General features: G+C 49.4%; 2 protein-coding genes across 2 annotated transcripts in view; both read right to left on the reverse strand.

Moving 5' to 3' along the window:
• Positions 1–19,910, reverse strand: part of HRCT1 (histidine rich carboxyl terminus 1) — a 32,820-nt gene extending 12,910 nt beyond the window's left edge. The window contains exon 1 of the mRNA XM_014483036.2: positions 18,742–19,910. Within this exon, the coding sequence (XP_014338522.1) occupies positions 19,378–19,722 (345 nt within the window). The 5' untranslated portion in view covers positions 19,723–19,910 and the 3' untranslated portion in view covers positions 18,742–19,377. The remainder of the gene's footprint in view (positions 1–18,741) is intronic.
• SPAAR (small regulatory polypeptide of amino acid response) lies at positions 13,449–18,125 on the reverse strand. The gene is made up of 2 exons (XM_070375660.1): positions 15,631–18,125; positions 13,449–15,164 (listed from the first exon to the last, which is right to left on the reverse strand). The coding sequence occupies exon 2, from the start codon at positions 14,822–14,824 to the stop codon at positions 14,597–14,599; it is 228 nt and encodes a 75-aa protein (XP_070231761.1). The 5' UTR covers positions 14,825–15,164; positions 15,631–18,125; the 3' UTR covers positions 13,449–14,596.
• Positions 19,911–23,729: the final 3,819 nt, after the last annotated feature.

Here is a 23,729-nt window from a genome sequence, read left to right on the forward strand (position 1 = left end):
TTAATAGGAAAATGAGACCTGGAAAACTTTATGGACAGGTACCAATGTACAGCTTGGTAATTGGGAACTGCTGCTCAGTTGATAAATTCTTTCTTCAACATCCTCTGCTTCAGTATTCCCAGCACTGGAGACGTGCCCCCTCCACTACCTCCTTCCAGCCCTAGTAGGTAGGAGATTTCTCTTTAGGTAAGAGTTAAATTGGCAGCCTTAACACATAGGTCCTGATTTTGGTCCCGGGCAGTCTCCATGAAAAAGCCTAAACCGTTTTTTATTTTGATGTGTGAAAGTGGCTCTCTGATCCCCAGTGTTCACCTCCCATGATCTCGTTCCTAGGCTGAATCCCCTTGTTCCCTCAGCCAGTATTTACACCCTAAGCTGGCAGAGCAATAAAGTACATTCTAAGCCTTCTAGGAGTATGGTTCCTACAAAGTGAAGATTACAGACATTCCAGAAAAGATCCCGGGAAATTAGAAATCAGAAGGCTAACCAATTCAGAGCTGTAGAGAAGTCTACTTATTCACCAACCTTCTTGGCAGACAGGCAGTAGGCACCTGGGGCTACAGTATCTTATATTACAAAGTGTATCATTTGTAGGTGGAGGTCAACTCTCCTCACCCACGCCTTCTGAATCACTGAACAATGCTGAGTTCTTTCATGGATCACACTCCATTACTGACCTTCCTAAGCTTCTTGCCAGTGGTCTGTGCTTTCACTAGGAACAGATGGGTTAGTCTGCCGTTTAATTTGTTCTAGCTATGAGTGATCAAAGAGAAGACTAGTACGCCCTGCCTATTTAAGGACATTTTCCAGACATTGCACCCCACTTCTGTTGGTCATTTCTAGCTCTGAGGGAGGCTGTGTTGTTGTTGTTGTTGTTCTAATAATAAGAATGAAGGGGAAAACGGAGGTTGGAGACAACCAGCTATGTTGACAGCTAGCTTGTGCCACATGTGCAAGACCAGACAGAGGTCAAATGATCACAAATCAATCCTAGTGGTCAGCCATTCTGTAAAATCACTATACTTAACATCACATTGTATAGGACTCCACACCTAAAATCCCCTAAAATAAGATGGCTGACAGTGACCAGTGGGCAAAATTGGGACCAATGAAAATACATCCAGGAGAATCATGATCATTCAAGCAAATGGACTGTTTTAACTCAGACCTACTGGTTTAGTGCTTCTCTGCAGGAATTCCTTCCCAGCATTTCTCAGACATGTAATGTGTTTCCAGAGCCTGAAAACCCTAATAAAAATAAGTTAAGAAATCTAGAAGCCTGGGAAACTATTCCCCTGTGAGAATTAAAACTTAATGATCAACATAGAGCTGTCACTAGTTCAAAGGAATCCACTGATAACATATCATAAGCAAGAGTAGAAAACACTGAAACATGGATTGGAAAAGTCAGGTTGACAGCTCCTGAACAGAAGGGGAACAGGAAGGAGGGAAGTGGTCACAGTCTAATCGGCCTGGCCTGTAGCTGCTGCCACCTTAGCAGCAGTGATGTTGAGGAGCAGGCGCACAAAGGAGAGAGAGAGTGTGGCAGCCAGTTAAGAGCATCTTTTTCTGACTTTTAGCGGCGTCACATCAATAGTTCAAAATTGACCCTGGTGGGAATATTTATACCTCCCCTCCTCAGAAACTGGCAAAAGCTACATATCAGGACGTCCCTCCCTGCCCTGCAGAGGGTCGACTTACCAGCACACACTGGTTACAAGTGTATGTTTGTAGCCTGGTCTGTTTCTAACAGTAAGTCATTTCTATAAATAAAATAAATACTGGTAAGTTCATACACATAGGATACTTAAACAAATCCTATGAGTGGTGTCAGGAAAAACAACAAACTTTGGAAGCAGTTTGTTGGCATTTGCCTCATATTGGCAGTTTCAACAAGTGATTCTGTGTGGTTCTATTAAAGTTGCTAGCAGTTCTGAACACTCATGCCATTTGAAAACTTTCCAGTAATGACTGCTGTCTTTTCCAAATATTGCAGTATTCACCATAGGCTACAGTTCCTTGTAAATACTTAACAGATGAGCTGCAAAAAGAAAAAGATGTGATTGTTGCTATAGGACACACAAACACGAAATCAGAAACTGCTCCAAAATCTGAATTGGCAAGAGCGATATTTTTTTTGGAAAACTAAGGACTGGATTTATTTGCTCAGTATGCGTTTTACTTTCAGTAAAGTAAGGACAACCAGACAGGGGATCTCCAATCAGGCCCAGATAGCAGCCACCAGCAAGAGAAATATTGAATTCAATGGCAAAATCAAGACTAGGGCAAGCAAACCAATATATATATATAGTCCATTTATATATAAAGGAAATGAGCTTCTGTGAAGCAACATGTACCCTCTGGGACACCCACCTTGAAGATGTTTGCATGCTCAGTGAGTGTTAGTCGCTCAGTCGTGTCTGACTCTTTGCAACTCCATGGACTATAGGCCGTCAGGCTCCTCTGTCCATGAAATTCTCCAGGCCAGAATGCTGGAGTGGGTTGCCATTTCCTTCTCCAGGGAATCTTCCTGACCCAGGTCTTCTGCATTGCACGCAGATGCTTTACTGTCTGAGCTATGGTCACTAGTGTAGAAGGGAAGATGTTTGGGACATCTTCTTAATTCAGCCAACATCAATGCAAAATTAAAGTTTCCTACATCTGGAATATTTGTCACAAAGCAATGGTCAAGACTATCTTTAACTCTTTTTTTTTTTAAGTTGAAACAATTGATTCATTTTTTTCTACATTCTATTTTCTTCCTTTTAAAAATATTTATTTATTTGGCTGTGCCAGGTCTTAGTTATGGCATGCAGGATCTTTTAATTGTGTCATGGGAATCCTTACTTCCCCAACTCGAGATGGAACCCAGTAACCAACCCTGCATTGGAAATTTGGAGTCTTATCCACTGGACCACCAGGAAAGACCCTATAGTTCATTTTTCAAATGATAACTTTTAAATATCAAATATTTACAGTATTCTATTTCAATTTTAAGTGACTTTATTTGGCCTTTATTGGGGGTTAACACTCCTTTCCTCTTCAGTTCAGTTCAGTCTCTCAGTCGTGTCTGACTCTTTGCGACCCCACGAACTGCAGCACGCCAGGCCTCCCTGTCCATCACCAACTCCTAGAGTTCACTCAGACTCACGTCCATCGAGTCAGTGATGCCATCCAGCCATCTCATCGTCTGTCGTCCCCTTCTCCTCCTGCCCCCAATCCCTCCCAGCATCAGAGTCTTTTCCAATGAGTCAACTCTTTGCATGAGGTAGCCAAAGTACTGGAGTTTCAGCTTTAGCATCATTCCTTCCAAAGAACACCCAGGGCTGATCTCCTTTAGAACAGACTGGTTGGATCTCCTTGCAGTCCAAGGGACTCTCAAGAGTCTTCTCCAACACCACAGTTCAAAAGCATCAATTCTTCAGCGCTCAGCTTTCTTCACAGTCCAACTTTCACATCCATACATGACCACTGGAAAAACCATAGCCTTGACTAGACGGACCTTTGTTGGCAAAGTAATGTCTCTGCTTTTCAATATGCTATCTAGGTTGGTCATAACTTTTCTTCCAAGGAGTAAGCGTCTTTTAATTTAATGGTTGCAGTCACCATCTGCAGTGATTTTTGAGCCCCCAAAAATAAAGTCTGACACTGTTTCCACTGTTTCCCCATCTATTTCCCATGAAGTGATGGGACCGGATGCCATGATCTTCCTTTTCTGTTCGTTTTAACATTAGCTTTAAGCATACTTTTTCACTCTCCTCTTTCACTTTCATCAAGAGGCTTTTTAGTTCCTCTTCATTATATATCCAGTGTCTGTATTAGGTAGAGAACATTTTCCCATGTTATTGAAATAATCTTGTCATAATATATTGATTCATAATCTTAGGAAACTATAAAACCATGTTGTTTACTGAAAACTTCTGAAACTTTCAGCATCATTCTATCACAGAAAATTGTTCAGTATTTATTATCATGGTCACTCATTATTTAAAAGCAGGTAAGTAATTGTTATGAATAATGCATAATAACTCATGATTTCAGAAATTCTCAAGGATTCCTGAAAATTCCAGTTTGTCACTCCTGACCGTTGAGCATTAGTGTCAGCTGGGAATTTGGAAACATTATCCTGGATCATTGACTTTCAAACTTCTTGAAGCAGCAGAACTTTTGCTTTTTTTTTAATCAAGCAAAATTTATCTTGGAAACCAAAAGTATAAAGGAGATAAAAATGAAACTGGCTGAAAGAGACGGAAGAATAAGGAGATCTGATTCTGTCCTAAACTCTACAACCAAATGGCTGAAAGACTTGGGATTCATCACTTTAGTGTCTCGAGGTCTTTGTTTCCTCATCTGTAAACTGCAGTTGATACTGCTCCACTAGGTCCCTGGGCATGTTGTTGGAGACAGTTGCGACAGTGCTGCAGAAGAGCTCTGCAATCCAGAGACAGCTTGCAGAGCATCAGATGCTGGACAGATAGAGGACTTGCACGCAACTGATCCAGTCCTTGTGTTGCGAGCCCAAGGGGAGAGCAAGGACCCCAAACTCCATACGCCCCCCCCACCCCCGCCTCCCCTCGGCTGCTTTCCTAGGACTGTCTCTGCTGGTGTCCCTCCCTTTTAAGGACTGCGACTTCAAGATGTAAACCAGACCTTAGTGTGGGATCAAGCAGCGAAACACAGAAGTGTTTATTCCTCACATAAAAACTATGAATTATAAAAAGGGGAGTTTGAATTTTGAAGAATTTCTAAGTTCACCAAAATGGGGGCCAGAATATTGTACGGGGTTGGCCAAAAAATCTGTCCAGGGTTTTCTGTAACATGGGATGGAAACCTGAATGGACTTTTCGTCCAACTCAATATTTCAGCCTGGAATTGCCATGCAATGTAGAGAAATGTCAGTTCCCTCACAGAACCTCAGATCACAAGTCTGTAAAAGGCCGGGAGGGCTCGGGTGACTTCATTTTTCCACTCACAGGATTCGTGCTGCCTTGTTCCCCAGCTATGCTCACATAGAAAAAGAAATCAATTTTGTTCATGCATGTCCAGAGTGTTCCTGCTAAGTGGAGCCCCACCATTCCTCTGCCCAGAGAGCTCTTTTTTGCAAATAATAAGAATCAGAGTAAAGTTTGCTTTTCTTAACCTTTGTACTATCTTTTAAAAAAATAATGTTACATGGAATGAAAAACAAGACAGGCTTGTTAAAACAAGTTCAAACAACCCAGAATATTATAAAGTAAACAGTGTTTCCTGCTCCCTCCAAGCCTATCCCCAGTGGTAATCATATCCTTCCAGACTTTTCTCTGTGTTTATACAAACATACAAACATATGTGTAATTTAGGAGTTTTTTTTTTTTCCCTTAGGAAGAAAGGATATTTGTTTATTTGCTCCCCTTTTCTTCTTATAAGAACCTTCTATAACTTACTTTTGTTTCTCTATTTATAATAGGCAGTTTCCAAGTCAGTACATTTTGCAAGGACTATTATCCCATTTTGTGGCTTTGTTTATATTAATATAGGTTTACCTGGTGGCTCAGGTGGTAAAGAATCTGCCTGCAATGCAGGAGACCCGGGTTCAATCCCTGGGTTGGGAAGATCCCCTGGAGAAGGGAATAGCAACCCACTCCACTATTCTTGCCTGGAGAATTCCTTGGACAGAGGAATCTGGTGGGCTACAATCCATGGGGTTGCAAAGAGACAGACACGACTGAGTGACTTTCAATCCCTCACTTATATTCATATATTTCTCTGTTGATTGTCCTTGTTAGCATGCTTCACTGTTTCCACAGGATAGGAGTGGGATTCCTGGGGGTGCACATCACATAATACCTAGCACAACCTGGCAGTCACCACGCTGTCCCTCTCACCCCGCTCATTTGAGAAGTATGATTTCTGTCTTCTCATCCTTTTCTCTAAAGTAGTCCATCCCATCTATGCCTGGAGCCCAACAGCCTTCTTCAGCTCTAATACCTGTGAGGGAGGAAGGCAGCAGGGCAAAAGAATGACCTCAACTAGCTCCAAGATGGTGGATCTGAGCTTGAGCCTCAGTACACTCGCTGTAGCATATCGGCACACCCCAGACACCATGATGGTTCCAAGGACGACTACACAAGGTCAGAAAGTGGGCACTGACCCAATTCCTGGAAATCCCCACCCCTTCCCCAATATAGCTGGAATATTCCTCCCACTCATTAGCCTATATAATTGCCTGCATACTCAGTTGCTTCTGCCGCTGCTGCTGCTAAGTTGCTTCAGTTGTGTCCGACTCTGTGTGACCCCATAGACAGCAGCCCACCAGGCTCCTCTGTCCCTGGGATTCTCAAGGCAAGAATATTGGAGTGGGTTGTCATTTCCTTTTCCAATGCACGCATGCATGCTAAGTCGCTTCAATCGTGTCCAACTCTGTGTGACCCTATGGACAGCAGGCCACCAGGCTCTTATGTCCAAAGGATTCTCTAGGCAAGAATACTGGAGTGGGTTGCCATGGCTTTCTCCAGGGGATCTTCCTGACCCAGGGATCAAACCTGAGTCTCTTATGTCTCCTGCCTTGGCCAGCGTGTTCTTTACCAGTAGCGCCACCTGGGAAGCCCAGCCTATATAATTACCCACCCCTATAAAAAATGACAACCCGATACCCGGGTGCCTCTCTTGCCTTCCTAGGTGGCCCACACTCTGTCTATGGAGTGTGTTTCTTCCCTCAATAAATCTTCTTTCTCATTACTATGGCTTGCTCTTGAATGCTTTCCTGTGTGAACCAAGAACCCACATTTGACAGCCATCCCAGGGACTTGGTTGGATGTGACCTGGGATGTGACCATCTTCTCTCGCCCCACTCTCATTCCTGAAACACTTGGGACTCTAGGAGGGAGTCTGTTTCCTTGTCTTTTCCTTTCCAACTTCTAGAGGCTGTCCTCATTCCTTAGCTGGTGGCCCCCTTCCATCTTGGGGTCTTTTTCATATCACATCACTCTGACCTGCTTTTCAGACTTCCCTCTTCCACAGTTAAGGACCATTTTGATTTCACTGGGCCCATGTGGATAACCCAGAATAATCTTATTTTAAGGGCAACTAATTAGCAACTGTAATTCCACCAGCAACTGTAATTCCCTTTTCCAGGTATATGAGCAAGGAGATCAAACCAGTCAATCCTAAAGGAAATCAACCCTGAATATTCATTGGAAGGACTGATGCTGAAGCTGAAGCTCCAATGCTTTGGCCACCTGATGCAAAGAGCCAACTCTTTGGAAAAGACTCTGATGCTGGGAAAGCTTGAGGGCAGGAGGAGAAGGGGGCAACAGAGGATGAGATGGCTGGATGGCATCGTCGACTCAATGGACGTGAGTTTGAGCAAACTCCAGGAGATGGTGAAAGACAGGGAAGCCTGGAGTGCTACAGTCCACGGGGTCACAAAGAGTCAGACTCGACTGAGCAATTGAACAACTGGGGCAGCCCTTCCCAGCAGTGGGCCCTCTTATCTCCCTATACAGCAAGGTGGGGAGGAGCCAGGAGGGGGCAGGGGTGGGGAGCTGCCTTGGCAAGTTCACAGCCTTGCCTGAACTGGAGACCTGGGATCAGGATCCATGTGCTATCTCAGGAGGCAGAAGGTAGGTAGGTATGTAGCCAAGGCTCGGCTGAGTCCCAGGATGCTCCCTCTACCCTCCCAAACCCACCTAAACGCCCCTCTCAGTCCCTGAAGTTCCTGCAGTCACCCTCACATCCAGATCCCAGAGTTTTCTAGAAACTTAGCAACCATCTCCCTACTCCTCTGCCTTACCTACCTCAACCATGTGAATTAGGCAGAATGTGTCTGTGTGTCTGTCTGTCCTGAGAATTTGTCACCATTATATGTCTGTGTTTGATTGGGTTTTTATATCTCCTTCTCAGATTGAAGTTGGTTCACTTTTTAACTTAGAAAAATTAATTTTGTTCTTTTCCTTTGTTGGTTTCTTGCTTTTTCTTATTCAAAAGCAAACCACTGATCACAGGAAATACAGATAGACAAAAAGGAAAAACCTGAAACACATAAGCAGCCCCACCAACTGGAGACAATCACTAGTTAGCACCTGGGCATGTCACTATCCATCCATTCTTCTTTGCATCCAAGTGTATTTTAACAGAAATTGAATTTTGCCACAGGGCACATTTATAGTTCTTTAATCCCCTCTACTTTTAACTTACTGATATATGATAAATGCCCTTTCATGGTAATGGGTTTAAATTTACCTCATTGTTTTTATACCTGCCTAGTGTCTGATGTGTCTCTGCTAGGATTTGCCCCACCAGCCTCCTCTGATTGGTATTTGAGCCCACTCCTAACTTTCACTCTTACAAACGCACTGGATGAATGCATCTGAGAGAGTGTCTGTGTGTGTGTGTGTGTGTGTAGCCGTGTCTGTCTTTTCAAGTGTCATGTCCTGAGGAGAGCAGGAATTGGCAGCGCACAATGACCCTTTTCAATTCCTTGGAACAAGTGGTTTCCTTTAAGGAAGGTACTTTTCCGGAAAACATGTTATTTCAGGGACTCCTGATTCCAGAATCCAGTGTGTTCCAGAGAGAAACACCAGGCTGGTGGCGGGCCAGGATTGTGGAGGAAGGGCGGGGGTCGGGTCGGGGGGTGGGGGCAGGGGCTCCTGACAGCTGGGTTTCCAGGCTCTTCCCTCTCTGGTACAACCTCTAGACAAGGGGATAAGACTCTCACCTCCTCTACACCTGGCTGGAGCCCAGCTAGCGAGTGGTGGGGGCAGAGGGGAGACAAAGCTGGGTGGAGCAGAGCAGGGTTCTCTGGCCCTTTGTCCTGGGGCAGACCTGGGCATGGAGAGACATAGTCCATACAGCAGGGAGGCCGTGGCGGGGCAGCCCGGGGCTCAGGTCGGTTAACCCGGAAGTGCAACCTTCAGCAGAGTTATCTGGGGTGAGGTTTCGTGGGCTGCCCCTTTAAAGTGTATATGGCAAAGACCGCATCCTCTTCAAAGACAGATCCAGGTGGGGCATGTGCGTGCAAGGCTTTTGTCCAGGAAAACCCAGGGTAAATCCAACCCCTGGTGTTCCTGCCTTCCCTTCATCCTAAAGATATGAAATGGGTCGGGGGAGAGTTCCAGCCCCGTTTACAGAGAGGGCGGGTTAGCTTTGTGCCTGCAGGTTCCAGCAGCACTGGGAGGCACTGTTCGAGAGCACCCCGCAGTGGGGACTCAGGTCTCTCAACTATAAAATGGAAATGGTGGGATCAGCCCTGGGATTTCTTTGGAAGGAATGATGCTAAAGCTGAAACTCCAGTACTTTGGCCACCTCATGCGAAGAGTTGACTCATTGGAAAAGACTCTGATGCTGGGAGGGATTGGGGGCAAGAGGAGAAGGGGACGACAGAGGATGAGATGGCTGGATGGCATCACTGACTCGATGGACGTGAGTCTCAGTGAACTCCGGGAGTTGGTGAGGGACAGGGAGGCCTGGCGTGCTGCGATTCATGGGGTCGCAAAGAGTCGGACATGACTGAGCAACTGATCTGACCTGATCTGATCTGCTGCTGGAAAAGATGCTCATCACAGCGTTTACTATGATAGGATCACAGTGAGCATCGAAGAGAGGTTGGATAAAAAGCATAATGCCTGGTACCCAGTAAGAGTCCAATAAATAGGAAAAAAATCACTGTAGACAGTGACTGCAGCCATGAAATTAAAAGACACTTGCTCCTTGGAAGGAAAGCTAAGACAAACCCAGACACCATATTAAAAAAGTAGAGACATCACGTTGCCGACAAAAGCCCATAGAGTCAAAGCTATGGTTTTTCCACTAATCATGTATGGATGTGAGAGTTGGGCCATAAAGAAGGCTGAGCACTGAAGAACTGATGCTTTTGAATTGTGGTGTTGGAGAAGACTCTTGAGAGTCCCTTGGACTGCAAGGAGATCAAACCAGTCAATCCTAAAGGAAATCAACCCTGAATGTTCACTGGACGGACTGATGCTGAAGCGCACCTGATACAAAGAGCCAACTCATTGGAAAAGACCCTGATGCAGGGAAAGATTGAAGGCAAAAGGAGAAGGGGGCAACAGAGGATGAGATGGTTGCATGACATCATCGACTCAATGAACGTGAGTTTGATCAAGTGCCAGGAGATAGTGAAGGACAGGGAAGCCTGGAGTGCTGCAGTGCATGAGGTTGCAAAATGTCAGACACGACTGAGCGACTGAACAACAATAAGTAACTGAATGAACAGAGAGAATGCTGCATTTGGAGACTAAGAGACGGGGGTTCAAATGCAGCTCTGCCCAGGTTTCCAGGTGACCTTGAGCAGCCCCTTCCCTTGCTGCCACCAAGTGAACACTCCCAGTCTTGCCAGCCTCTTGGTACCAGCTTTAGCTTCTGTCCTTACATTGCCGTCTCCTCCGTCTCCAGAGGTGCTTCATGCTGGCCTGTTACAGAGTTCCCCACCCCCTTTTTACATGATGGGCTGCCCTGGGTGAAAGGGCAGAGCACTTCAGGCCAACACACACCACAACATAAATACACACCACACAACATGCACACATGCACAACATACATACCACACAACATGTACACTCACACCATACAGCATACACACAGAGATGCCACACACATACTCCTCACGTGAGAACAGCAGGACGGCTGCTCCTCTCTGCTCTGGGTCATCAGTCCAGGCTCTCCTTGACCTCAGGTCCCCAAACCCATCTCTGAGCAGATGCTCCTGCTTCACTGAGTAAACAAACCATCTGGCATGATGCCCTCATCTCCCTCCTCCCCCACCACACACACAACATGAGCGTTTACCCGTACTCTTGAGCATCTTTTCCAGCAGCATTCCCTTGCCCCCACTTGCCTGACTCCTTGACTCCCACCCCACCCCTTCCGTGGGGCTCCTCCTTGCTGAAAATTGTCACTGTCTCCCTCTGCAATCCTTCTCCTTCAGGTCTTCCGCATGCTCAACCTCCCTCCCCTGCTTAAAAACACCAATAATAAACTCTCCTTCAAGGCCATGCCCCTCGGGCCACAATACCTCGCCCTTCTTCCCTTCAGATTATCTTCAGTCCTTATCCTCTGCTGACTCAGCTCCCACTGACTCCACTGCCCCTGAGCACACACACACATGTGAACACACACACTCACCTGAACACACACACACACTGCAGACACGTGTACACTTGCACACTGCCCATAGGGCTGCTCCCTTCACTCCACTCAAGCTGTTCTCACCAAGGTCATTGTCGACAGTCCATTGCAAAATTTGAGGCCTCTTCCGGATGCTCACCTTCACCTCCCTGAAGCTTCAGCCAGTTAACCCCCCTCTCTGAGAACCACTCCCACCTTCGTAGGATTGCCAGACAAAATATGGACACCCCAGTTCAATCTGAGCCTCAGATAGACAACGAGTAATGTTTTAGTGTAAGTATATTCCCAGTACTGCCTGGGACGTGTGTATACTGAAAATTATTTGTTGTCTACCTGAAATTAAAATTAACCAGATGCCCTATATTTTTATTTGCTAAATCTGGAACCCTACTCCCAACCTTCCTGCCCCTTCTCTAGCTTCTCCTCCTGGTCCCCTCTCCCTCTTGTCAGCCAGCTCCAGGGTGCTGGCCTGACTGCCTGCCTTTCTCAAATGCCCTGCTTTCCTGGGACATCCTCTCCCTAGCCCTCAGCTCCACCTGCGCCCAGTGCTGGCCACCCTCTGAGTCTCCCGGGACCTTTCCTCCAGCTCTTACTGCAGAAGCTACCACTCCCCTGTAGCAACGGCAGGTTGCAGTGCCCATGTGTGTGTGCTGGGAAAGACTTCTCCTGCCCAGACTAACAAGCCAGGCTGCCTTTTCGTTGCCTTCGCTTGCCCAGAAACATACTGGACAAGTGTGGCAATAAGGGGTTCCCACAGGAGCTGGCTGTGTTTCGTCTCCTGGCCCCCACTCAGTCTGACCCCCTACGCCCTGCCGCACACATTCTCTGAATCTCCAATCCTGCCAGTCCCTCTGGGGGGCCCTCCCCCAAACTCTTCTTGTTGAAGTGCCTACTTTTCTTCAAGTCCAACTCAAAGATCACCTCCTCCCGGGTTCCCCGGGGACTCCCAGCTCTCTCTCCCCTGAGCACCCTTGTCCAGATGACTAAACTGGGTGTTCATCGATTGCTGGGACTGGGTCTTGGTGACTTTCACATTCCCTGGGTGGGGCCTGGTGCACAGTCGGTGCTCAGCCAGTGTTTATTAAATGGAGGAGTGAATGAGTGATGGAATGAATGAATGCATGCATGAGTAGGTAAGGAAGTAAGGCTCAGCAAGTAGGTGGAGTCAGTGGACAGATGGACAGATGGGTGGGTAGGTGGGTGGATGAGTGAGTGAGCACATGAGAACCTGGGGCTTGACAGACTGCCCACCCACAGAGCGAGGCTGTCCCCTCACCATTGCTTGTTCTCAGAGCTGAGTCCAGCCTACAGACCCTTCCTCCATGGACTCAGGGAAGAATGTGACCACACCACACAGAGGCAAAGCCCTGGACCCAGGGTCCTGACACTTGGGTCCAGCTGAAGGTGCTGGACCTCCAGCAGAGCTAACTCTGCTTGAGGACAGAGAGAGGCTGAGGCCCACTCTTGTCTCCTCCCAGGCCTTGTACCACCAGCTCTGCCCACCTGGAGCTCCTGTGCCCGGTGTTTCTCTCTGCCTGGACACCCTCACCCAACTCTGAGAACAGGCCACTGCTGAGCTCCTGTGGAGACGTGCCACACAGGACCCCTCCAAGGAAGGACTTCAGGGCCAGCCTCTGCTCCAGAGCCACTTTGCCTGAGGTCAAACCTCAGGGGGTGGGGGCACCCAGAGAAGAGCAAAGATGGGGGGATATTAAGGGCCTGCATCATCTTTGACTCCTTCCTCTATCTAATCCTGCTTCCCCCTCCTTCCCCTCACAGCTGTTGATCCCTACAAACATCTCACACCCCAAACTCTGTCTGGGCTTCACTTTCAGAGAACGTGAACCGAACCGTTCACTCCACTCCGCTGAGGCCCTCCGGGTCCTCCCTGTAGCGCTCCACATGCATCTGTGAAGGCTCTGCTTGCGGGCTCTAGGGTCCAGAGAGACCGATACAGGGTCCTTAGGCGCTCCGGGCCCTCCCTGTGTTGTGCCTCTCCCCTTGCCATACTCACCCCTCTCCACCAGCCTGACTCTCTCCCTGGCTCCTTACACCTCTGCACCTTCACAGCCCCAAGCATCTCTCTCTGCGAGTCCTTCTATGGCAGCCACATGGCCAGGGTGGCCCATCCAGGCACCCTTAGGGACCAGACCTCCTCTCTAGGTCAGTCCTGCTCCCTTCAACGGCAGGTCCTGGGAGAGTCATTCCTTCAGTGCTGGATGGAGACATGAGTCAGGAGACTCAATTCTGCATCCTTCAAACAATTTGCTAAATATGGTCTGGCATGCATTTCATGGGTACAGAGAAAACGGCTCTTCCATAAATAAAAGCAGAACATCTCTTTATTTGTGATGCAAACAAGAGCTTTGTTACATACTGTCAATACAATATAACATTTTAACTTATTCGAAATTACCTTTCAGTTGGTGATTTTTCCATCATTCTTGAGTGATGCAAGTCACAGTCTCTAAGAATAGAAGTGACCCATAAGAATATAGAAACAAAGTCTCATGCAAATATGTTTCAAAGTCTTCTTTCTGGCTTTCCTATTAATAAAACATCTGGTACTTTCTGTGACTTTTTTTCTTTGTTTCCTTTTGTGGTTTCCCAGCCCTGATTCTTGGGAGACCCATAAAAGGATATGCATTTTCAATTATAAAATGAATCGCCAGTTCCCAGGAAGCAGCCCTTTGGTTTCAGAATTTCAGGGCGGATTTCAGGTAACAGGTAGGAGGCAGGTCTCAGAAGTGGGCTCTGCAGTACATGCGCAGGCAAATAGCAAAATGACTCACTTGAGAGATAAAAAGTGGTTTCTAAAACTGTCCACTTGAGGGCGCTGCTTCCTCTGGTGGCAATAGAACCAGTTTCACAGGGACAACTTGAGATAATCAACACTCTTTTCACAATAAAGTCCAGTGATATTTCACTGCACCTTGTAGATCAGAAGAGCTGGCCCACCATGCCATCCAATATTGCCTGGTCACTCACTCTCAACCTCTCGTAAGCCCCACCCTGTGGGTAGGGTCCAGCTGAACTCTCAGGGGTCAGAGCTAACTCCTACCTGGTCCCATCACCATAGATCTCCCAGGCTGGAGGGCATGGCAAACCAGGATAGGATGGGCCAGGAGTCTGCTGGATACAGGCTGGATGGGACAGAAATGCCAGGCTGGAGGAGTGGGTCACCAGAGAAGGCTTGCTGGGGGAAGAGGAGTCTGACCAGCAGCAGAGGAAATCTTGGGCTTTCCTGGTGGCTTCATGGTAAAGAATCCGCCTGCTAATACAGGAGACTTGGGTTCAGTCCCTGGGTCAAGAAGATCCCCTGCAGAAGAGAATGGCTACCCAGTCCAGTATTCTTGCCTGGAGAATTCCATGGACAGCAGAATCTGGCAGGCTACAATCCATGGGGTCACAAAGAGTTGGACACGACTGAGCGACTAAACAACAAGAGCAAATCCTGGGGGGCTGGTATATTTCACATGAAGGTCCAGAAGTCCCAGGCACCTGCCACTGGCTGAGCATTGTGATCTGGCCCAGTGAAGAGAGAAGCCTCCTTGCGAAACGTGGCTACTGTGAAGCTGGGGCTCGGGGCCCCCTGAGGATCCTGGCTCCTTGAGTCACAGCTGAAGCAGCAGAGGACACAGGTGATGGCCACGGTGACCACGAATAGCACAGCCACCACTCCAATCACTGCTGTTTCCATGGCCCCGTATGGCCACTAACCCACTGAGCAACCCAGGGTGTGTTTTGGACCTCATTCGCTCCCCATCTGAAGCGAGGAGCTGCTGGTGATGGCAGGTACCCTTGCTCCTCCGGCTGCTCTCCCTGTGGTCTTCTAAGGAGATACTGGTCTGAGGCCCTGGCTGGTACCCACTCTGGGCTGTTGGGCACCCCACACGGCTCTATTTCGACCTCACTGGGTCTCTGTCACTGTTTTCTCAGCCTTGGGCCAGGCTTCCAAGAGCCGTGGGCAACTCCACTGGCAGCTCTGGAAGAAGCGCTGTCCTGAAAGACGTAAGCTCAAGACTTCTTGGATGCGGAAGCTGGAAGGAGAGCGCAGAAGTCTTTGTTCAGAGGGAGCCCCGCTCAGCCCTCTGGTGACGCCTACGGATTTCAGGAGTGTTTGTACACTCGGACGAAAGACCCAACACTCCTCCTCCTGTGGATCCGGGATGAGCCCAGGCTCCTCCCTTGGAGGAACCTTAGATCAGTCCTTGAATCAGCCCCACTGCTGACTCTCGAACCTCTCCCCGAAGGAGGGGAGGAGGCAATGTCAGCTCTGAACCAGACACAGGGTCACCACGAGCGCCCGTCTCATTGGCCTCCTTTTCTGCTCATACTGGGAGAGTGCTGTTTAGATGGGGCAGGTCACTCTCCGGGTGGGATACCTGAGCCCTTCAGTAACTCCTGAGGGCTCCTTAGTCCCATTCTCTGCCCCCCACCCCCCCCACCCACAACTTGCTGCCTGCTCGTGCCTGCTGCTCACACTCAGGTGCTGTGAAAACTTACCCCTGGCTTCCAGAGGGGCAGCTGTGGCTGTATGCAGTGCCGGGGTCTCCTGACCTGATGGCTACCCCAGGGCCCAGGCCATGGAACGCTCATCCCTGGGTGCCTCAGCCTTGGTGCTGCCTGGGACGAAGCTCTGAGATGTCTGAGCAGCTGTGAGCACTTCCTGAATTCCTTCCTCCAATTGTGAGTGAGGGCCCAGGACCTGCACAGCTGCCGGCCCCCTTGGTGACTGCACTCACCCCACCTCCCATGTACACCCATGCCACTCCAGCCCTGCCCCCTGCCAGCTCTCTGCTTCACTGGGTCAGGGGAGCAGGGGTGAGCCAGATCCAGGCCACTCTGTCTCCCATCCTCACTTGATCTCAGCCTTTCCACAGCCAGCACCTCCTAAGACCACCACCACTTCCAGAAAGGAGGCTGAATTATTAACCATACTTCATCCAAACCCTGAGAAAGGGTGTCATAACAGACAATAATTTCAGGTATCAGACACAGCCAGGCACTATCTTATATAATGGTTCCAGCAACACTGCGAAGTAGCATTTTCCCCATTTTAGGGATAGTCCTAGCCCATGGCCTATTGCTATTAGCAGTGATAACTAGAGCACCAAATAGCCAAGGAGGGGCTTCCCTTCTTTTTCTCCTAGTTCAGAGCTCTCTCCAGGTACCACCACTCCACAGGGCAATTGTCTCCTTCTATAGATTTACTGATCAGAGTGTGAAGACCCAGAGAGGGCCAAGGGCTAGCCCAGGGCCACACAGCCTGGATCCTTTTCAATTTCTTCAAGGCCCAGTGAACTTTCTTTGGTACTAGTGTTAGGAAACTGCTTATGCACAGAATGGGAGAGTGATTATTTGGAGTAAACGATACTCTGCCAAATTCTCTCTCTTCCCCTTTCTAAGATAACTGGACAACCCACACAGAGGAGGAGCCCAGAGCCAGCTGGGGCTGCAACAGAAAGCTGGACATCTTGAATTACTTGTATTAACTGGAGTGACCAGAAGCAGGGGTCAGGAAATATGATGAACCACTCTGTGGGGCCTATGGTTTCAGATTGAATTATCAATGTCAGTCACTTTGGGAGGTGGAGGGCACCAGGGGGACTTCTTGTCCTAAGGGTTTCTCCAGATATTTTCTTTTCTTGTGGATTTTGTAATCTTATGACAAACAGCCCCTATCCATGAGCCCCAGACACAATGGGGCTCTGAAAGATGTCTACCACTTAAACATAGATCTGTCCTCCCAGCATCCATCACTGTCAACTGGTAAGAGAAAAGACTGTGGCCCATACATTGCATATTCCATATACATATACATGCACACACACATATAAATATATATATTCCTATTACATATATATATATATATATATATGTGATATTGGCCTTATCACATGGCATGTGGGATATTAGTTACCCATTAGGGGTCGAACCATCACCCTCTACAGTGGAAGCACGGAGTTTTAACCTCTGAACCACCAGAGAAGTCCTTCATAGATTCCATTTACATTAAGAAGGGGAAGGTGATGGCAAGCATCCTGGTCCTCCCAGAGGATGCTCGAGGCCGCACATAGGAAAGGCAGGCCATCCAAGGCTCACATCGGGCTCTGCAGAGGGATGAGGGAGGTCCAGGCCAGCAGGCTATTGACCTCCACACACCTCAACACTGAGCAGATGGGGTACTAAGGCAGGAGCTCTCTCAGCAAGGCCCTAGAAGCTTAAAGGACTAATCCCTGCAATGCCCCACTACTATACTTGGAAGCCCTCAAGCCCTAAGTTTTGGGCAGTGATGATTCCAAGTACATTTACTTTTCCAGAGAGCATGAAGCTCTGGAAACCTTTCTCGAGCATCTGTCATGTGGGCTGGTTCCACACTTGGGCATGGGGTGGCCCTCAAGAGTTCTCTAATCTAGGAGGACAGGGGCCTTTGAATCTCTAGGGAAAGAGATTTGAGTGCACCAGCAGAAATGACAACAACAACAACAATAATAATAAATTAGAAACCCATAGGAGTGAATGACAAATTCTTCTTGGGCAAAGACACAGAGAGGGGAACGTGCAAGGTGTTTTCTGAGCCTGAGGACTGGAGCAGCGTGGACAGGAAAAAAGGAACAGGAGTAGGCAGGAATCAGAACAGGGGCCTTGGGTGGCCAGCCAAGAGGCAGAGACTTGGTCCCAAGGGCAATGAGGAGGCTGCAGTGTGCAGAGGCTTCGCAAAGTGGCAGGGCTGGAGGCGCGCAGACTTGGAGGGGTTGTGGCAGAAATCCAGATCAGGGATGAACTAAGGGCAACCATAGGGGTAAGGGAGGGGAGGCAGATTCAAAGAGTGCTATAGACCCTGGATCCTCTTTCCCAAGCCTGAAATCTGGCCCTGCTATCAGTGAATTTGCCTCCCTCTCCCTGCCTCCCACCCCAGGCCTCATAGAGAATCCACCGGGAAATAGAAAAGAAACAGGACATTCTGTTCCAGTGAGTCAGTCACGAGGCCCCTGACTTTATGGCCTGTTCTCCGGCCCCTCCCCACCACCTCGCCTGGCCCTCAAGCCTCTCCCCCACACTCCCCACCCCAGTTCACAGGACTTCCTTCCTCACTGAAGGCCTCAGAACTAGATTTCCGCCCTGGCTGCAGAATCCCATCAGCTGCTCTGGGGTAGCTGGGAGCAGGCTTTGGCAAGAAGTGTCTGTCACCTATCTCATCTTAGGGAAGGGGAAACTGAGACTCCGAGGAGGCAAGCCCTCTTCCAGGGCCACCCAGCACCACATCGTCCCTCCTAACCTCACAGCCATACACACAGACTCCAGCCAGCCACACACACACACACACGCACGCATCGGTGGCGTCAGTCTGGCTGAGACGCAACATCTGGATCAGAAACCCTGACCAGTTTACCAAAGAAACATTCATTCAGCACAGCCACGCAGGGGGCTTCTTCAGGCCCAGAGCATAGTCTGCCCTAGAGGTGGACCGGAAAGAGCCCTCGGGGCGAGCCTGGATGGCCTCGCTCCTTCTCTCTGAGCCCCACCGGTACACAGAGAGCCCTGTCTGTGCAGGGCTGCCTGCAAATCCTAACCATGCCCCACCGTCAGACCTCAGGCCCCAGGCCTTCTCACCTACTGTCCACGGAGCCCAGCACAGCCGTCCAGTCTCCCCACGGCAGGGCCCACTCAGACATTCACTTCCCGTCAGAGAAGAAGGTCCAGGGAAAGGCAGAAATAGTCCTGGCCATTCCCTCCCTCCCACTTGAGTTACAATCAAGAGCCTCTTCACAAAGCTTCTTAATGGTTTTTATTTTCTTGGATTAAGGCACCACTGACTTGACTGTGCAGCCTCACGACTTCCTTCAAACAAAGGGGCATTGCCAGGGCCCCTCCCAGCTACCTTGCCAGCCAGAGGCCTGGTCATTGAGAGAGAGCAGGGTACACCTGCACATCTGCACATACCAGCACACCTGCACCGACCGGACTGGCTGTCCACTCTGGTACCCTTTGGAGTTAAGGTCACAGGGTGGTGTCTTCCCCCAAAGGACCACCAGCACCCCCTGTGCTCAGCCCTGTCACCCTCCTGTGTGTGCAGGGCCAGCCCTGGCGCTCCTCAGTTCTCCTCCACAGCACACTGGGCGTAGTAGGTAGATGAAGCCCAAGCAGGACCCGGTGTTCACTGCAGGGAGGTGCCCTTCTGCATGGGAGCATTGGCAGGTCCACTCGTCTGGTGATGGCAGGGAAGGCAGTGGTTGCCCTGCACGGGCATCAATGGTGGCCTCGGTGGGCACGAGCGGCGTGGTGGGCGGCATGATGGTGGGCATGGTGGTGGGCGAGGTGGTGGTGGTGGTGGAGGTTCGCATGGGGCATGTGAGACACATGGCCAGCATGACGGAAATGGTGCAAGTGTCCTAGATGGCCCCGGCCTGAGGAGATCCAAGGCTGGGCCCACCTGATTCTGTTTCTCCTTGCGGCGGGGCGGTTCCTTTCCACGTCAGGCTCCTCCTGTCTGGAGTACAAGCAGGCAGCCAGCAGCAGCAACAGCAGTAGAAAGGCCGCCGCAGTGCCTATGATCAAGCCCACGAGGGTCGTGCTCTCCAGGAGGTCCAGCATCTGGGAGCTGACAGTGGCCTCCACTTGGTGGCTTCTCGCTGCTTCCTCCCCTTCAGCAGCCTCTGCTCGGCCCTCGCAGTCACTGGACTTTGTTTTCTCAGCTCCTGTGGGTTGGAGAGCAGCCAGGGAATGTGGGTGCAGCCTCTTTGGGTTGGAGCTGCCAGCTGAGGGGAGGCCCAGCAACTGTTAACTCTGGGGAGGCCCAAGTGAGGCTAGGTGGGGAGAGAGGAGCTGGAAGGAGGGGACTCGGGGCGGGGGGAGAGCCCAGAGGCTAGAGATAAGAGTCTGGGCCCGCATCCCTGCCACCTAGCCAAGTGACTGGGCCAGCCCGGTCCCCTCCCTGGGCCTCAGGGCCCTGCTCTCTTAGAGACAGTACAGCACAGCGGCTAAGATCGTGGGTTCTAGAACCACATGACTCTCCAGGCTTGTGATTGTGCACAAGTTTCCTATACCCTCTGCCTCAGTTTCCTCATGTGTAAAAGGGCCCATTAGAGTATATTTCCTAGTAGGGTTTTCTAAGGATTTAAGGAATTAGTGTTTATAAGGCACTTAAACCAGGTCTTGACACATGTTTGCCACTGATATTGAGTCAGTGAGTGAAAGTCACTCAGTCGTATCAGACGGATGCTGCGACCCCACGGACTGTGGCCCACCAGTCTCCTCTGTTCATGGAATCTTCCAGGCAAGAATCCTGGAGTGGGTTTCCATTCCCTTCTCCAGGGGATCTTCCCAACCCAGGGATCAAACCTGGGTCTCCTGCATTGCGGGCAGATTCTTTACCACCTGAGCCACCAGGGAAGCCACTGATATTAAGGCCGTGGAGTTTGGACCGGCTGACTTGGGGGGACCGAGCGTCATCTGAGAGACTGCGGCTCCCTGTCCTGCAGCCCACAGAGGCCACGGGGACTGAGTCACGTTCTGTCCTGCAGTTGCCTCACACTTCAGAAGCTCAGGCCAGCCCAGCAGGCAGGAAAGCTGAACAACTGTCTCTGCATCCTCAGTACTGCTGGGTCTGGGAGCCGGGTGTCAGTGTAGGGCTGCAGGAGGCAGGACGGTGGCCGCTGAGGTCAGGCCCCAGGGTCAGCCTCCTGGCTCCCAGTCAACAGGCTCAACTGCCCATACACAGCAGGCTCTCCACTCCACCCGAGCCTCCCCGCTCAACAGTCAAGACACACCATTCCTGCTTGGGGGAGAATTCACAGAGCAGGCAGGACCTGAACAGTTGCAGATCCCTCTGCCCATCCAGTCCAGAACCCTCTGTTCATCTAGATAAGCACTTATCCACCCCACCACATGGCCAGGGGGCCAGGGACAGTTGCTCGCTATCTTTCCAGGCAGCCCCTCCCACTGTGGGCTTGTCAGGCTGTTCTTACAGGCCTTCCTCACATGCTTCAGGGTCTCTCCCAAAGCCACAGCTCTGCACCTCGATCTTGAGACCATGAGTTCCCTGGGGACACTCCACAGAGAGCCCCCACCCCGCCCCCGCTCAACTCTCTGCCACCCAGAGGAATGCTTCCAGCAGCAAGCCTCCTGTGTGACCTTGGACACACCCCTTCCCTGCAGCCTGTTTCCTCCTCTGGAAAAGTGCCAGGGCAAGAGGTGACCTCTGGGGACCCTCCCTCTCTGACCTGGATCTAAAATGAGCTGTCTCAGGGAGGCCCCATACCCTTAGTTCAGACCTCCTCTGGATGAAAAGATCAAACATTCCCTTCAACCAAATTGGGCTCTGGGGCAGAGGGTTTAATGAGTCCTGGGGTTTAATGCACCCCATGGGGTGCAGGGTGGAGGGAGGAAGCCACTTGAACTTTTAATGATGCTCAAGTGAGCACTCCCTCCTACAGCTTCTGGAGGCCTGGGAGGCCAACTGCCTCCCCTGGGGGCCTGTTAAGGAGGGAAGTCTGCTGGAAGGAGGAGGAGGAAGGCAAGCAGAACTTTCTTCTACTTGGGAGCTTCTCCAAGGAGACTCCCACTGCATACCAGCCATGGGAGGAGGGCAAGGCCCTGCAACTGGCAGAACTCCCATCAGCACAAAGGGCCCCTTGGAATCATGCAGCTTCAGCCCTCACTGAGAGCTAGAGAAATTGATGCCAGAGAAGGGAAGAGGCTTGTCTAAGTTTCCCAGCCTCATGGGCTATTCTGTACAGCATGTAATCAAGGCAGCAAGATTCCTGGAGTGGGGGCCAGTCTCCTGAGTGAGAGTCTGAGATCAGCTGGGGACTGCCCATAGTGATAACAGGGAAAGGATGTGCTGATATGGATGACTCTGGTGGGGAAGGGATTTGGGGCCTTCCCCACCCCCACCCCCACATTTATTTTCTCAAGTGCAGAGTCACTCACTATCTGGACAGAAGATGCAGTCCTAATGTGGGCATTTGATTTGAAGCTTTGGGTATTCAGGGAGATATTGAGACCATGGTCCTCCAGGATATTACAAGTGACTGAGACTTTCTTGGAGGGGCTGCAGGACAGATGACCTTAGAGGATATGTGACTGTGGGTTCCCTGCCCCGAAAAAACTTTCCTGTGGCGTTGTCACTGTATTTCTCCCTTAAGGTTGGGGCTTCTGCACACTCCACTAGCAGCCTTTCAAGCTGAGGGAACAGAGTTCCAGACAATACATATGGCTGATGGGGCAGCCTTTTGGAGTTCATATCATTAGCTTCTTGATATGATATGAAGGTGCACCCTAACCCTAATCTCTGCATATACTTGCATGCATGTGAACACTTGTAAACCAACATTGCACTGAAGCAAATTCATGCACCAAGAACTATGTGTACACACACTTACACACAAGTACACACAAGCTCCCTAAAAGCTCACAAACTTGTGCTGGTACCAGCTGCAAGTGGATTTTGGTCAGCCCACAACAGTAACCATTGTTTTCACCAATTGGTGGCACCACCTAGTGGTGACACTGTAAATAAGCCAGTTTTGTATTCAGACTTGTCAAAAACTATAGTTCCCTGATCTTTGCTTATAGATCATAATTTGAAACCATCCACTTAACTCTCCTCTGTTCCAAATTCTGGTCAAGAATGTGTAAGGAATCTCTGCAATACACAGTGCAGATGGAAGCAGTACAATGGATGTATTGACTATGGAAGGGCATCCCTGGGAAGCCCGATGGAGGTGCTGCCCCAGCAGAGCCACTCTAAGCCCCATGATAGATGCCAGGGCTATGCATTAGGGTGAGGTTGGCACAGGCAGGAAGTAATTTTGGTGATGCTGGGAACTGCACAAGTGTCTGCTTGCAAATAAGTTGGCCAAGACTTAGCCCAACATTTGGTTTGCACATAAAAGCAGACACACTGGTCAGAAGATTCCTAACCTGTACGCTCACTTAGAGAAAGGAGACACTCCTCCAGCTAAACTTGAGCTGCCTCCATAAATCCTGAAAGCAAAGTTGCCCAACACAGCAGCAAACTTCTCTCAAGAGCCCTCCCATGCATTAATCATGGCCAACTGGATGCCCCCACCTAGAAAACTAAACCGTTAAAAAGTGGGCCTGGAACCAATATGCTTGAAAATAATCTGCATAATCTTTTCTAGAACCACTTCAAATTCCAATCCCAAACATAGATCTAGGTAGGTCCCTCTGTAAAGTGAACAAATAAAGAAAAATTACTAGACACATGAAAAGATATAAGGTATTGTATCCTTATTACAAGAGTTGCTAAAATCTTGAAAATGGAGACTTAGTAAAATTTCCAAATTTATGTTCTAAATAATATTCAAAAAGTCAATTCATATACAAGTTTGGAAAAATATGCAAAATCTTACTTTCAAATTAAAAACCAAATCAAGAAAGACTGCTTTGAGAACCTTCCCTATAACTCTGAAAAAGACTAAAGAAAGAAATGCCTAGGAAATGAAACACAGCTGGCCCTTAAACAACAGTAGGGGTACAGGGGCACCAACCCCCAGGCAGTTGAAAATCAACTTTGTAGGTGGCCCTCCATATCTGGGGTTCTCTACCTGTGAGTCAAGCAACCATGCATTGTGTAG

This window comes from Bos mutus, chromosome 8 (genome assembly GCF_027580195.1).
Source record: "Bos mutus isolate GX-2022 chromosome 8, NWIPB_WYAK_1.1, whole genome shotgun sequence".
Taxonomy (NCBI): domain Eukaryota; kingdom Metazoa; phylum Chordata; class Mammalia; order Artiodactyla; family Bovidae; genus Bos; species Bos mutus.